At 53.1% G+C, this 16774-nt stretch overlaps 1 protein-coding gene across 5 annotated transcripts in view; it reads right to left on the reverse strand.

Moving 5' to 3' along the window:
- Positions 1 to 5049: 5049 nt before the first annotated feature.
- VPS13D (vacuolar protein sorting 13 homolog D) overlaps positions 5050 to 16774 on the reverse strand; it is a 236859-nt gene continuing 225134 nt past the window's right edge. For all 5 annotated transcript variants that reach the window (XM_072828308.1, XM_072828307.1, XM_072828306.1 and 2 more), the window contains 2 exons: positions 9400 to 9640; positions 5050 to 7864 (listed from right to left, as the gene is read on the reverse strand). In XM_072828308.1, coding sequence (XP_072684409.1) covers positions 7733 to 7864; positions 9400 to 9640 — 373 coding nt within the window. In that variant the 3' untranslated portion in view covers positions 5050 to 7732. The remainder of the gene's footprint in view (positions 7865 to 9399; positions 9641 to 16774) is intronic.

Raw genomic sequence — 16774 nt, forward strand, 5'->3', positions numbered from 1 at the left:
ATTTGCAGCTGACATATATGCTATTAAAACTCAAAGGAACTGAAGCCCACTAAAGACTTTTAAGGGGAGGAGAGTCTTATCACATATTTTGTTTAGAATTGCCACGTACCATGGTGACGATAAAAGGCCGATTGGCTTTTAGTCCTATTTTCATTAGTATTTTTTGATTGTCTACAGGCACCCAGAGACCACTCCCACCTTTGGTACATCACTGCCATGGGCTGGCCATTCTGCTGCCACTGTCACAGAGAAGACACTCACTATCTCCACTTGACCTGCCATCCACACCTCGCCCTAATATAGCTTCTGCCCCCATGGTTCCAACACACTTTTCTTACAGGGAATGTCCTCCATACTGCTGCATCCAACACACATCTTGACTTTCCAACTCCATCCAACCCTGCGGACCACATCCACCATCTTGAAACATTCTCTCCTACTTTCCTACCGGCCTCGTCTACTGGCTCTACTACACTCATGCACTAGACTTTGGAGTTCCCAGGCTCGGGCCAACCCTTCTCCTCTCGCCTGCTGCTCTTCCCATGATCTAACTGACTCCCAGGATGCCAACACCGCTCACCAGCAAGCCACTCTCTCCTGCTCTGAACTGCCCACTACCTCTGCTCAATAGGTCACTGACATCTCAAACTGAATGTGCCCATAACCTGAACAACACTCACTTCTTCATTTAGCATCCAACACATGCTGAACAGTCAAGAAATGGACCAGCCATAAACATCCGGCTCTTCCTCCAAGGCTTCCCCACCTTGGCAATCACATCACCGGTAACCTGGCAACTTAAGCTGGAAACCTGGAAGGTACCCTTGATACTACCCCCGTGCCCCTAAGCCTCTACATTAGATCTATTCTGCGGCCTCATCTTCCGCAAAGGCGCATCCCATCTACTTGCTTCTACCTCCACCGCCCCGGCCATTTCTTACCTGGTCTAGTGCCGCAGGGTTCCGCTCTGGACTCTTCCACCCAGGCTCCACTCCACAGCCAGTGAGGCTTTTACTTCATCTTACTTTACTTTTTAGAGAGGTATTTTTAGATGCCAGTCTCCCAGTGAAATCCTCTGCTTAAAACCTTTGCCCATAGAGCTTGTGAAGTCCAACATGGCCCGGGCCCAGGCCACTCTCTTCGCTCAGCTCCCCGCACTCCAGGCTGTCCGGAGGTCCTGGTCCTCCGACGTGCCGACAGCTCCTGTGCCAGCACTCCACATTGCGTCACTAGTTCTCAGCCCTTCCGGTCTCTTTCCCACTGAGGTCTTCCGTGTCCCACCCTGAGGTCCACTAGCCCAGTAGGGCAGAGAGAGAGTCACCCAACTCATCCCTTATCCCTGGCACCCAGTCCTGAGCCTGAGCCCAGGTAGATGCTCACAACCAGGGTGGACAGGGCCCCCCTGTTGCCGGAGGGCCAGAAGCTCAGAAGCTGTGCCGTCCGGCGCCCTAGGAATAGGTGGGTGGTCTCTGAGGACAAACAAAACGGAGTTGCCTTTTGGTAGAGCCTGGGCCAAACTTCCTGGAGATCCCTGTACCCCTAAAGTTAAGTGCCTTGGGAAAGCATGCCCCGAGGGCAAGAGTGTCCCCCTGCAAGTCATCCCAGCACCTCTCCCCACACTCCCTCCCCCTGGGGTTCACATGACCAGGGCTTCCGAGGGCCAACTTGGTCTAGATGCATACACCTCCTCGAGGGCAAAATGGACCCCTGACTTTTTTGTGCCTTTGAGGCTGCTCAGGACAACAGGAGGTGCGAGGTTTTATTACCCCCTGGGAACTATTTACACTGGGCTCGAGGCCTGGGTCGGGCTGCGGGAGAGAAGTGGGCGGGCTCCCTTAAGGCGACAAGGAGGTGGGCCCAGCTCCCGGGGGGAAGGGACACAGCTGTGAAGTGCTATTGTTCCCACTGGATTGCTTGGAGGCAGCTTAATTAAAGCTGCTGTTTTCTTCTTTCTTCTACGTTTGTTTACTTTATGCGCTTTCCAGGGGAGTAGGTGTAAGTTCGAACTCCCTTCTCTGGCCACCTGAAGATGTGGGTCAGAGCCCCCTCGCACACACTGGAGTAAGTGAGACCCTACGGGGTCTGATTAACATAGTCTACAGTTTCAACTTCTATCTATAGAAGCGCGTACATTTGTATGTACGCACCTATCTTGACGTGCCTCGAAGAGCCTACGTTTTTGTTTCCTATGTTCATGGAACATTTATAAAAATCGATCAAATGCTTGGACAAAAAGGAAACTATAGCAAATTTTTTTTAGAAAATGCAAACCTTTGGTTACATTTACTGATTATAAGCCAATGCTATTTGAACTAACTCAGTGAGGATAAACTTAATTATTTAGAAATGACATATTCCTAGGTAATTCTTAAAGAGGAAATCTGAAACACAAGTAAAAGCTACACAGAAGACTGAGAACACTTAATACCAAAACCTGAGCTAAACAAAGCTGTATTCAGAAGAAAAGTTATAACCTGAAAATGCCATCATTGTTTAAGAAGAAAGGTTGACACAAAACAAAACAAAACAGCGCTTATCTTAGGAAGCAAGAGAGGAGGGGAAATAAAAGATTGGAGATATAATCAACAAAAATTAAAAAAAAAAAAAAGAAAAAGAGAAACAAATCCCGAAGTAGCTCTTTGTAAAGAACAATACATAATAGCTACACAAGATTAGGAAGGAGAAAGAGAAATGACCAGACTCAGAGGGTATTCAAATAATCTGAAGAGCACACACGCAACTGTATGGCAACACGTGGAAAGCCTGCCCGAACTGGAGGATTAAAAAAAAAAAAAATCACCACACTTGCTGCCAAAATGGGCACATGAAGAGGATGTTCCAATTAGCAGAGGCACAGGGGGGTGATGATAAAGGGGAGTCATTTTAGGAGAGTCTAGAACCTTCCATTAAGCTTTAAGAAAGAACAGGAAATTCTCAGGTAATTTAAGGATCCCAAGCCAGGGGAAATGGCGGGCGTCTCCCCGGCCCATTTTTATGAAGCCGGCGGAATTTTAATTCTAGAATCTGATGCAGGTAGAGAAGCGAAGAAATGGAGCCGTCTCACTTTAAAGATGCAAAGACTCAAGGGATCAGCCAACAGAGCAGGAAACGCATCAAGAGAATAACAAATTAACACATTCTGCTCAAAAGGGGTTTATTCCGGGGAGTAAGGGCGGCGCCCCACCAGGAAATCTATCCACGCGTGTAGGACACGAAAGAAAAAAAAAGATTAAGGCGGGGGAAGGGGGGGAAGGTGATCCTAAGAATGGACGCGGCGAGGCCAGCGGCTCCAACTGGGCGGCCTGACCAGGCAGGGGCGGCGGGGAGGGGGCCGCCCGGGGCTCCCCGAGAAGCGAGGGGCCGTGCTGGGGCGAGGCCGCAGGCTCGGACAGGATGCCCACGCTCAAGGAGACAAATGCCAGGAAGCCCGTGTGAGGAGGTGGACGTGGGTGCGCGGGGAGGAGGACCTGCTTTCAGAGAACACGTGTGTGAAATCGTATTTTTGGTTCGTATTTGCGTGAACACGATCTAAACTAATTTAGAAAGTTTCCCCCGCCTGGTCCAGCAGCCAGTTCTGCTCTTTGGTGTCTGTGACTGCGCGAGCCGTGCCCCCCCCCACCCCAGCGGCGACGTGCGTCCGTGGCCTCCCCGTGACCCGGTGGCTGACCCGGTGGCGCGCTGGGCTGGGGAAGGCGGACGGGACGCGCTCGCCCCTTCTGGGCCCAGGGTGCCGGCCGCCGGCTGGTCCTTGAACGCTGCTCCAGGGGTGCCGCCGCGCCACGTGCCTCGGTTTGGAAGGTGAAGCCCCCCTTCCCCGAGCCCGGCGGGCAGCGGGGGCGGGCGCCTGAGTGGGAGGAGGGGACAGTTCTTCACCAGCCCCAGCCCTCTGCCTGATCCACGCCGAACCGTGCGCTGAGCGCGGCTGGAGGAGAGCAGAACCAGGCCGCCGGGTCCCGCTTTAAATTCCTGATCCCCAACCTCCGATGGGCCCTTGGCGTCTCCGGGCCCAGGGCACCCCCACACACCCCGGCCTTACACTTCCCGCCTCCTCTGGCCCGTGCTCACTCCCCGCTGTTCTGAAGGAAGAGAAGCCGCGGAATCGAGAACCTCTGGAAGTTTCCACCCCGCCTACCCCTCTCCCTGGCTGGTTCCTTTCTCCCCCTTTACTGCCCTCCTGTATTCTTGTCCCCACCCCTTCTCGAAGCACCGGCCACTGCTCTCCTTCCCTGATAGCCAGGTCACTCCACAGAGCTGTCCGCGGCCCTCGTCGTTGCCTGGACTCGAGGGCCGTCCGCCTTTGACCGTCTCTGCTCCACAGACACTGCTCTGGGGCTCCAGGGACCGCCGGGCTGCCCACCTGGGGGTAGGTCCTCATCCTACTAGATCATCAGCGGCATCTGGGAGCCCCCCGCCTAGGCCCTTCTAGGCTCGGCTCGTAGGACCCACGCCCTCCCGGCTTCGTGCCCGTGTCTCTGGAGGCCCCCGCATGCCGTCCCCCGGGCTCTTCCTCCCCACCCGCCCACGCTCTACACTCTGGGCGCCCCAAGCCTCAGATCCGGGGCCTCTGTTCTCTGCTGGCCCCACTCAGCTCATTCCTTGGGGGATTCCATCCAGGCTCCACTTGTCGTCTGGATGCGGAGGCCTCCCCGTGGGGCACCTCTGGCCTGGGCTCCTCTCTGAGCCTCAGACTCGCGAGCCCCCTGCCCTCTTGACGCGACCGGTGGCGTCACGTAGGCACGTGTCCAAAGAAAGCTCAAAAACTGCGCCTCCCGGAATCTCGCCTTCTCAGCAAATACGACGAGGTCCACCCGGCCGAGGCCTCGCCTCGTCGGTCGCCCAGGTGGTGGGGCCAGGAGCTGCCCTCTTGGAACGTGAAGTCCCGTCCAGCGTGAGGGTTTCCTCGAGGGGAGGCTCCGCCCCAGGCTCGCGCTTTCCCGCAGCGAGGCGACAGGCCGGTTACTGCGGACGCTGTGCTATGTTTGGCTCTTGTCACCGGCTGTGGTTCTAGAATCTATCGGACACCAAGAGACCAGAAGAAAACCACCTGTCTGGGAAGTCAATAAAGCATTTTATTCCACAGGAAGAAAATAACGACTCTGACATGAGAAACAGATGAAAGAGTCTTGACAGACTGGTGACCGTACGTCCTAATGTTTACACAGCAGAGAACCAGATAGTCTAATTTCAGGTTTTTTCAAGCAGCTACTATGGTATTTTGAGGCACGGATGATGCTTAAAAACAAAGTGGCCCTAGAACCTTCTGAACATCCAGGTGAGCACCCGCGGAGCAGCCGGGCGCGCTGGGCCCTGGGTCCGTGGTTGGGGAGGCGCCTCCCCCCCCTCCCAGGGGGCCCTGCGGCTGGGCCAACTGTGCTGGGTCTGGGAATTAGGATGGCTTTTGATTTCTTCTTATCCAATTTCTCTGTATTCAATTGCTTTTGCTTTCCTCAGAGAGAAGCTGTGTATTTGGGACAGCAAGAAAATCTGTAGAAATTATCATAACAAAGTCTCAGACTTCCAGGGCTAAACACCAATTTAAAAAGAAGCTGGGCATTCAGGGAGCCAGGGGCAGGGCCTGCTTCCTTCAGGGCTTTGAATCTTGCCCTGGCCAAGCAGGAAGCCCCGTCCAAAGCCCCTGGAGGCTTCCAGCCGGGCGTAAGGGGTGAGGGGTGAGGGGTGAGGGGTTCTCAGGCTCCTCTGGCGGGGAGCAGGGCTCCCACAATCCACCGAGATGGGCCATGGCTTTTAGAGCTGATTAAAATTAGAAAGGAGCCTGGGGAGGGGGCACCCAAACACCTCTGAGTCCTGGGGGAGCAGCTCAGCATGGTGCAGCCTCAGGTGCTTGTGGGTCACCCCTGCCCCGGGGGTGAAGGCCGCCCTCTGCAGTCACACGAAGCGCCCCTGACTTCATTCCAGGAGGGGACAGGAGGCCCACTGAGGCGGGTGGTCAACCCTCCTGGTCTCATCTTTAAGAGATCATGATCTCCGGCAGTGGGTCACTGATGGCAAAAACCACAAGGCAGGCTTGTGGGGGCCCCAGAGGGGGAGGCTGGTGAGGAGGGCTCGCAGCAGGTGGCACCGGGGCGCCACGCAGGACTGCCACCCCACAGAGACCAACAACCCTTCACAAGCCAAGTTTCCATTCTGCGATCCGCCAGCTTAGAGTCTGTGAGGAGGACACAGACCTTGGAGTTCAAGATGATCCTTAGAAACACTATTTAGCTAAAGCCCTTGAGCACTCGTGCTAAAGCTCCTTCCTGCTTCTTTGAAAACACACGCACACGCACACACACGCGTGCACACGTGAGATGGCCGGATCCGCTTCATCTGCGTCTTGGAAGGGTTGGGGTCACGAGTTACAGACCCCAAAACCTTCTATACATCCGCTGATCCGCTGAATCACAGAAACTAATCAGCTTTAATAAAATAAAAATGAAAGAATCACCAGGCTGGTCATCCGTTCTAGAGTGAGCCCCCCTCCCAATCGGTTTATTCCTTACAGAAAAGGGAAACAATCATGACAGGGAGAAGAGGGCGCTGGTACCAGGCCTCGCTACTGGCTGGAATTTAAAATCAAGGACAAGAGATGTTTTAGCCGAATCCTGGTTCCATGAAAAACTTACAAAACAGCTTTTTAAGACTCAGATTTCACTCCCTTTCCTGAGACACTCTCCCTTCTCGGCCCGTGTCTCCATCTCGACCCCAGGGCTGTGCGGCTGTGGCAGCTGCCAGTGGCTTTAGCAGAAAGGACACGTCCCAGGACCTTTTCCCCGTTGTAGTCGGGAGAGGAGAGCATTCTCACTGCGGACTTCTGATAAATCTGTGGATTTTTGATTTGTTAAAACAAATAGTTCTGTGCAATGTTTTTCCTCCTAAATCGACAGAGCCTACTGGTGTTTCCAACCGACCCTCTCTGATGATAACCCAAGGAAAACTTACAGCGCTGGTGTGTGCACGCAGGCGCACACACGGTAACCACACAAGTGACCTCAAAGTTTGGCAAGACTAGTCAGGAGAAAGCCAAACAGAGAGAGGAAAAAGAATGTGTGGTTCTAGGAACTACTTTTAAAATGGGGGGTGGGAAATAAATAAAGGACGGGCTTGCGACCCCTGTCCTGCACCTCCCTCGGGGGCCGGCTCCGGTTCTGAGGCACCGGCTCCCCCATCCGGCCCAGGGGCCACGGGATTCAGAGGCGCCAGAGCACTTCCAACCTCACTGTCTTCATTCCTGTGAATTCTCTAGTTTCCAAAACTAACACATAACATTCTTCAACTTTCAAGAATGCCTTTTTATAGAGTACCCTGAATCAGATGTGTAGAATTAGTGCAATAGAAGATCCAATATAATTTTATATTACTTTACATTAACAAACCTTTACACACATCACAGGCCCTGCTCAGAAATGCTCCTATATATTTACAAACACACAGTTGTACATATATACATGTTAACAAAATACAGGGCGATCTAAAAATTAGATTCATCTCAGTACACTTTTTTTTTTAACGTTATTCAACCAAAACCTTTTAAAAATTACTTCCCCATAATCTAAAGTAACCCCCACCCTACCCACAAATTAACACGGTTTCCATTCGTATCCTCCCCTCGTTCCTTGATATTATCCCCCAAACCTTATCCTGGTTTGCCTGATTCAGGCCCAGCCCTCGGGCCTGTCGTCCTGACTGATCCGGGGTCCGGGTCTGGGAGCGTCTCTCCGGCAGCTGGGGTTTCTCAGGAGTCCAGCTCCAACTGCTCTTGATTCTCACTGAGTCTCAACATGAGCTGCTGTTCATAGTAAAGGCTCTTTGCATAGTTTATCTCTTGTGATAACTTGACGGCGAGGCCCTCGGATTTCACGTGGACCTGGAGAGCAGAACAGAATCAGTAACGTGCCCCGGAGGTGGGGGCCGAAGACATCACAGGTCCTGGGCAGTCAAACTGCCCGGGCATCGGCTCCCAGCCCAGCTGCAGATCACAATGGTACGGGGTTGCCTTTTTTTGTTTGTTTGTTTAATTTTTATTTTTAAGTAGGTTCCACATCCGTGTGGAACCCACTGTGGGGCTTGAACTCACAGCCCCGAGCTCAAGACCTGAGCTGAGACCAAGAGTCAGACCTGACTCAACTGTCCAGGCGCCCCTGGCATGGGTGTACTTCTAAGAAAGATTCCCAGGGCCTGCTTCTGGTGAATGGTGATTCAAGGTGTGGATGATTCAAGGTGTGGATGATTCAAGGTGTGGATGATTCAAGGTGGATTCCTGGAATCTGTATCTTTAACATGCGTCCCAGGTGACTCGGTGGCCAAGCCACCACAGCTGACGTTTGGGACTTTCTGTACGGGAGCCCAGCCCTAGCTCCGAGGAGGGGAGGGTCCGCTGAGGCCAGACGAAGACCAGGATGAAAGCACTGCAAGGGGACTCACCTCTGACGTCTGGGGACAGTCGAGAAGGGAAGAGGGAGCCTCAAACAAATCCCCCGAGGCCTTTCTCACCAAGAACGCTTAGTTGCTCACTTGCCTTGAAAGGAGCACAAGTGCAGCCGGGCAAGGCTCCCCCCACCCAGAGGAATTGTGGAAATGCTCAACTTCTGGGTGTAAACTCTGAGAATCCACCAGCCCTGGCTGCAGCCAATGACCCCGGGGAGCCTGCGCTAGCCAAGCCAAACCCAAGAGCATTCCCGAGCAGAGGAAGCTCGAGGCGTTCCTGAGGAGGGGCCCCGTACGGCTGGCTGGGATTTCTGATCTGTGCCAAGAGCCAGGGATGAGTAGGGGCCATTCTGAGGGGCCCACTGTTCTCGAATGTGGCTGTGAACACCCTGGCACACCAGGTGAGACCTGAGCATGATGTCTCAGGTGCACAAAAAGCCACCAAAGTCGGACGGTAGTGAGCAAAGTGGTCAAGACTGCCAGCCCCAGGGTCACAGCACCTGGGTCTGAGCTCCAGTTCCTCCCAGCGTCGGCCACACAACCCGGAGCAGGTCACCTGCCCTCAAGCCTGCAGTCAAGTGGGAACAAGGACAGTACGACACCAAATAGCCCTCAGGAAGTACTTAGCATCCAGCCAGGCACACGGCGTACCCGCCGCGAATGCTGGTTATTAATAGGAATGTTACCTGAAAGTCCTGCCGTGACAATACCTCGTCCCCTTGGGAGGCAATATATACGTTTTATTTACAAATATTTATTTAGAGTTTATTCTGGGGAAGGTCCTCTGCCAGGTATCACTTCTTTGTGCAGAAAAACAAGTTTGCCATTTTTCTGTAGAACAACAGAGAAGCCACGTGCGCTCCAAGAGCTGAGTCAGGGCCCTGCGGTCACATCCGAGGAACAAGAGCCCCCGACTCAGGAGGTCCCCACCCCATGTGGCTACCGAGGGCAGGGCGGCGGCCACTGCGCACTCACCATCGGCTTCTGGTGGGAAGGGCCGGGGATGGACACGCCGCTGCTGGAGTTCACGGCCTTCTTGGTCACCTGCACGTACACCTTCCCGTGGTCTTTGGAGACGAGGCAGTGGTAGAGGTCGTCGTACTTGACTTCCAGGAAGATGGCCTCTCGATCCACGTAGTCCCCGCTTTTCAGGAAGTACACGGCTTTGGAGGAGATGAGCACGCAGTAGCTGTCGATGTTCTCCACGGCTATGAAGCTGCGGAGAGAGGGGGACCGGTGAGGCTCGCGAGCTCGGGCTCACCCCGAAGCCGTGAGCCTTGACCCCCGACGGCGGGGCCTGGGGGCTCCTGAGCCGGGGGCCAGGCTCCCTCACCTCCACCACACCTCGAGCCTCAGTTTCCCTGCTTGCGAATTAGGACTAAAAGTGTCAGCGACCTCCCGGGGCTGTCGAGCAGGTGGCTCGGGACGACGACGACGGTGACCAACAGTATCAACGAGAGAAGCAACGTTACCCTGAAACCGCACGGTGGGGGTTTTGTGCCGGGACCGTTTCCAGGTAGTTAGGGCCGAGGAGCGGAGCCGGCTTTGTCGGACACGACACAGGAAGCCGCGCTCCTCCCCAGCCACCGAGGAGCCGCTGACGTCCCCGCCCGATGCCGGGGGTGAGCGCCGGGCCCCGAGGACGGCCGGGGGTGCGGGCAGGGCCTTAAACAGGCTCCCGGGCGGCGGCCGAGCCCCCCAGCACCCGCACCCCGCGCTCCCTCCTCGCGGCGCCCACGCTCCGTGACGGGGAGAAGGCCACCGCGTGCTCGGAAAACTCCAATAAATTTGGAAGCGCTTTCCGGAGCTGTGATCTTGGTTTGCTGCTTCCCGTCGGGCTTGTAGGGGCGGCAGTAGGGCCACTCGGAAAAATCCACCCCATTCCTCTTTGGTCTGCGGGGTGGAAATTTATGCCCGTCAGACCTTTCAGCTCAGCTCCCGAGTGAAGGGCGGTGACCCCTGGAAACGGCCGCAGCGGCCTCCGCGGCATCTGGGGACGGCCTCCCAGTGGGGCGGCCACGTCGAGGGGCGGCAGAGACCAGCTGGCGGCAGGAATGCTAAGAGCCCCGGGCCCCTGGGACTGGGCGTCCCGGGAGGATTCTCTGAAGCGCAGCCACCGAGCCGAGGCTCCCCCGGGAGCTGAGCGGGGACGGTCCCCGGACGGCTTCGGTGCTCTGCGGTCACGACACGTGCCGGGCCCACGGCTGGGCGCCCCGCCGCCGCGACACACGCACCCCTGCCGCTCGCCTGCCCCTCACCTTCGAAGCGCCGCCGGCCCCGGGGCTGACAGATGCGTGGGCCGAGCCGACGCCCCCGACTCCGGCTCTGCCTGTGCCAGTTGCCATTTTAATTACAGCCTCGCATGACAAAAATTGGGGTTTATTGTTCTATTCTAACTGGTTGGCAATGCCAAGAATGCAGACTTGTGAAGTCTCAATGCCAAAATTAGAAATACCCAGCAGCTTTCGGTGCTCAGGCCACTTAGCACAGAATTTCCCACATTCTAGGTTGTGACAGTGTCAAGGGGGCAGCATTATCACCTCGTCGAGCTGAATGGAATCTAAAATAGCTCGTCTGGGGGAAGAAAAGAAGAAACGCAGTGAAACAGACAGAAAGACAGAAACGAGAAAAGCCGCCGCCTGGGCAGGAAGCCCCGCGGGGCCAGAACCTGCCGAGCAGCTGGCGGGGCCGCCCAGGACGGGGCACGGCAGGCCCTCAAGGAGACCCTGCAGGTGGCCGCTGCGCGGGGAGGAGAGCAGGAACGGGCACTGAAAATCCAACTGAGGGGCGCCTGGGGGGCTCGCCGGTGAAGCGACTGCCTTCAGCTCGGGTCAGGATCCTGGGGCCGTGGGGTGCAGCCCCACGCTGGGCGCCCTGCTCAGCGCGGAGCTGCTGCTCCCCCTGCCCCTCCCCTGCTTGTGCTCATACATACATAAAATCTTAAAAAAAAAAAACATCCAGGGGGATTGATTTCCTTTCCTCTGGTCCAGGACGGGCTGGGGCACTCCTGCCCCATGACCCTTGCTCCCGCGCTCACCCGTCTGGCACCTGCCGTAGCGGACACTGAGGCGCGGCATCAGGAAGAGCCAAGCCTTCCCGTCCGGGCGGCTGCTCTCACACGGGGCCAGGGTGGCTGACACCGTGCACTTCCCATACTGAAACACCCTCACAGGCTTTAAAACCGACTCCTTTCCAAGATGCCACAGACGGTGCAGTCCTCAGTGAGGCCAGGACCGCGTGGGGGGAGGCGTGGCTCTGCGCTCGGACGCTCTACTGGGACACCTCGCGCAGCGGAGGAGACGCTGCCGGGCTGCCAGCTCTGCCCTTGTGGCTCCGTTTCTTCATCGGACAGCGGTGCTGCTACCCAGGATCTTCAGAGTGACCAGGGGCCCCCACCCACACCCTGAAACCTCCACAGGCAATAACACTTTTTGGACATTTGTATCAACTCTTCTGAAGTCTTTCCAAATGAGAAGCAGGTCAGAGCTAATGCTACAAGCGAGGGGGAGGGAGATGGTGAAACCACGCTGGGGCGCCGGGTCCCCTAGCACCGTCTGAGCAAGAACCCAGAGGCTGATCTGCAAACAGCGGTGCCTGTTTTCCTCCTGATGCTTCTGTAGCACGCCTACAGCCAACCACCAATGCTTTTTTGGGGTTTCTTCTTCATCATCATCTTTTTTTTCTTTTATACAAAATCTAGAAACCGCATCAAAGGATGACTAACACTGAGCTCTAGGGGCGCCCAGGGGGGCTCAGCAGTTGAGCGTCTGCCTTTGGCCCAGGGCGTGACCCCGGGGTCCCGGGATCGACTCCTGCATCGGGCTCCCCACAGGGAGCCTGCTTCTCCCTCTGCTTGTGTCTCTCTCTCTGTCTCTCATGAATCAATAAATAACATGTTTTAAAAAACAAAAACAAAAACAAAAACAAAACTGAGTTCTAGACTGGGAGGCCCCTGCTGTGGAGACAGATCCTGAACGTGTCGCCTCTGAGAGGAACCACCACTCAGGGTGACTAGAAGGCCCGTGGGCAGCGCTCTCGGGGCTCCCCCCCACCCCCCGCCAGTGGCGCCTTCCTCTGTCCCTTCCTTCTTCACAGCCACAGCGCCTCGTCCCTTCCTGGCCGCCCACCTGCAGAAGCTGCTCTCCACGGGCTTTCATGTGCTCCGCTGGAGGGACTCAGGGTTTGCTAACCGCGGCACTGGAGCCGAGTCTGGCCACTGGGCTCTTCATTCTAGAACAACCATGCTTCACACAAGGCTGCTCGACCCACAGACGAAGGGACTGCTGTAAAACCTCATGGGGTGGCGCAGGAAGAAAGCCAACGTGCTCTCAGGTGGACCCGGAGCTCATCCTTCTAGCCTTTGTCCTATTAAGAACCCAGAGGGAGGGAGGATGACAAAATGTGGCCTGAAACACAAAGCATCTGGATAAGCTCCATCCTTCAAATTCGGAGAGCTAGGGAAGTCACCCGGTATCCTGGTGATACATTTTGGGGTGACGTAGATACAACCACTCCTATAAAAAACAGGATGTTTAGACTTCAGGTAAACCATTTACTTTTCACTCCCCCTTAAGGAGACAAAGAGGGCAGTCCGACCTTGGGATCAACGCCAGAGGTTTCTTCTGGGAGGAAGGAAGGCTGGGGCACATGACGTCCATCGTTCTCCAAGATGACAGGTGCTAATAGTGGGTGTCTGGCAAGGTTCGATGCCACAGAGGACCCACTCTCGCTAACAGTACCTCCTGGTCACAAATACCACCGGGGCGCTCGCAGCCGCTAACCACCCCACCACCTGCCCTGGCGGCGGGTCCTGACGTCCTCTCCAAGGCACATGGCGGCCGTGCCTCTAGAACCGGGCAGCTCTCCCAATGTAGACATGCTCAACTGATGGGGGTCACTGCCCCTCTACTGCTTATCGTTGAGACAGATGCTAAGTGACCCTGATGTGGGGAAAGGCCCTTTCAAGTCTCCAAACCTTCACATCAGCAGGTTGGAGAAAGGAGTGCCCCTCTCAGTGGCCACGTGGAAAATGGGTTCAGGGCTGACTGGTCCTTGGGGAGAGAGCAATCTGCCAAATAACTGTCCCTCCTCGCCTTCAATTTGATTTTTCTTTTCCTCCCACTTCTACTTCTTTGCTTTAACTCTATTTGTATATCCATATTCTCCTCGGTTTTGGAGTCATTTCAAAATCAGGAAAGTTCTGAGTCATCCTGTTGATGAGCGCTCCTAGGACACCATCCCCCAATGTGCGTCACCCCTCTCCGCTCATGTGTGACCCCCAAATCTGTGTGAGCGAGGCTCTCCATGCACACACATCCCACACGTCCTCATACTCAGCACGTGCTCGGCCGGGCTGCTGCTCCTTCTCCCAACAGGCGGCATCTCCATCCCACCAAACGACCAAGAAGCCTGGGGTCACTCTCACCCCCTCCTCACTCCGATTCTGCATTTAGTCAGCACGACTCTAAGTGAGGCTGATGCCACCTCCCCAAATACCTTCAACTCTGTCCCCCCTATTCCCGTGCACCACCACCGTCTATGTTTGGGCCCCTCTACTGTTTACCCAGATCACTCCCGGGGCCTCCCCATTGCCTTCCTGTCTCATCTCATGGACTCGGATCCCCTCTGCTGCTGCCGGCAAGGTTATATTTTTAACATGTAATTCTGAGTGGGGTCCTCTTCAAAATCTCACCACTGCCTACAGGACAGGTGAACTCAGTACGGCTCTTAGGGTCTGGCCTGTGAGCCACCTTCCCACACAGGGGCGGCCACCATACTCGGCAGATCCCAACCATCCAGAAATGCCAGGAGCTCTGCTGTCTCTGCGCCTGTGCCCAGCACCCTCCTCTGCGTATGGCGCTTTCTCTCTTCTCTCCCGGGCACATTCTCCTCACCCTGCAGGACCACGACAACTGTCCACAGCCTTCTTTGGTTCTCCAAGCATAAATCAGTCACTTCCCCTTGAGGCCTTATAACACATGGCTCGCGATTCTATTTTAAAAACAATCATATATTATAGACAATTGGTAATACTGTCTGCTTCCCCTGCCAGGCTGTGAACTCGTTAAGGAAAGGGCAAATTTCTTACTCGTCCTGGCACATAGTAGCATTCAACACACTTATGTGTTAGGCAATCTTACAAAATGGCAGTGAATTTACAAGGTAAGGTCCTGTAGTATTTGCCAAAACACACTCAACTTTGTATGCTGGATATATTTTAGCCAGTAGTCAAGTAAAAAAAAAACCTCTCTTAGAACTGCTGATTTAGGGGATCCCTGGGTGGCTCAGCAGTTTAGCGCCTGCCTCTGGCCCAGGGCGTGATCCTGGAGACCCAGGATCGAGTCCCACATCGGTCTCCCTGCAGGGAGCCTGTTTCTCCCTCTGCTTGTGTCTCCGCCTCTCTCTCTCTCTCTCTCTCTGTCTCTCATGAATAAATAAAATCTTAAAAAAAAAAAAAAAGAGAGAGAGAACTCCTGATTTAACTTATGAAAGATTTAGTCAAGCCATTAACTTTTATTAACATAGCTGGCTAATCCATCAAGTTTTTATTCAGGGGCATATCAAAGACTGTCCAATTCCCTAAGTGTCAGTGGTTACTGACAGATTATTTTCTGGTTCAGAAAATGGAAGAATTCATTTAGAAAATGAAGTCTATCCTATTCCTCAAAAGGACCGGTCTTTCGTTTTTGTTCTCAGACTGCATATGTTACTCTAAGGTTTTATATTGATGATTCTGTGCTGTTAGGATCAGCACTATGAACTGTGCTCTAAAAAAAATCTGATTTCTGTCTCTATCTGCAATTTACCAAGAAGGACAGACAAGATGGAAAATACCATAAACGGTATATCTACAAAGAGAAAGAACTTGTTTGGCTAGTGGGCTTACAGGCTGTTGTTTGTTTGTTTTTTTAAATACTACTCTGTATTAAAAAAAAATCTCATATACATTACTTTCTGAAACTACATTTTGAAAATACAATCCAGTTGTCAAACTCCAGAAAACAGTATATTAGAGTAGCTTCCCAGGTCACATGGGCGGCTCACAGGCACCGTTTTTGATCAGGTTAAGAGCCACCCTCTAATGCTTACAATGCTGGTGTGTTACTTTGGCTATGATTAAGTATTAGAAATAAAATAGGAACTTTCTTTCCTCCTCCTCCTCCTCCTTCTTCTTTAAGGAAAAGGAGGTCCCTGGCTACAGATTAGACGCTGGTTATAAGGAAAAATTAATTTAATGAGATGGGACAAATTTTACTTTCACATAATCTTAACCCAGGATCCTATTTCAAAATCCAAACTGAAAAGAATGGGAAGCAATGGTAACTCTGCAACATACCAGAGAAATAGTCGATTCTTCTGGAACCGAAGCCCTTTCAGCTGGCCAGACCTTAAACTGTATGTCAGTAACTATCTTTTTAATACTAATTAATTAAATAAAATGAAAAATTAAATGAAACTTGATCTGGGAGAACAAAGTTGAAGTGCCCACGGCACTGGGGACTTTGTGGGGTTTTCACTACATCAGGAAGTAATTACACAACATTTTCCAGAAGTGAAACAGTGAGTCTAACTGGAAAAAAATGTGGAAACATTTAGTTAGAACAGTAGAGCAAGGTATTAAAGACCCTTTTAAGGGGTTAACTCTGAAGGAAAATATGCAAATAATTAGGTCTTTAAATATGCTTTTAATTACAATTCTAGGATAAAAGTCAGAGGTATAATTTGGCACTTGTGTGCTTTTCTTGAAAACCCCTTTCTTGCAAAGTGATGATTCTAACGTTCACGTCACCGTGAAGACCCAGCCTGACAACCGAGGATACTTCAGAGAACATTTGCCGGCTTCCTTGATGACTTCTTCCTTGCGTCTGAGGAAGGCCACGGTCACGTGGTTTCTTCAACATTCACTGGTGAGATTTAACCCACAAACTTGGGTAGCAACACATGGTTTTCATCTTTAGAGTCAAAACTCATTCATGCCAGTATCTTTTCCTCGTTCATATGAATTTCAAGAGTTTCACAAAATTGATTTTACTGACTTCGGTTTGATTCCACTGTTGGCTTTATGTGGCTCAGTTTCCAATGTGCGTGTCTCACTGGGAACAATCCTAGGTTAGCTGTACTACACAATCTCTCCTTGTGTTTTGGCACCAGTCACTCTACTGAAAATGAATTTTATAAGGGCCACAGACACTTCGATCTGAATAGGGGTGAGTAGGGGAGGAAATTAAAAGCATGACATACAATATATAATTTCAACCTTTGACCAAAAAAACCCTCCAAAAAGATGGAGAAGTGAACATGTATTAATATAATGCTACACTGTAGCTCTCCAGCTATCATTCATTCAACA

The sequence above is a fragment of the Canis lupus genome, chromosome 5 (assembly GCF_048164855.1).
Source record: "Canis lupus baileyi chromosome 5, mCanLup2.hap1, whole genome shotgun sequence".
Classification (NCBI taxonomy): Eukaryota; Metazoa; Chordata; class Mammalia; order Carnivora; family Canidae; genus Canis; species Canis lupus.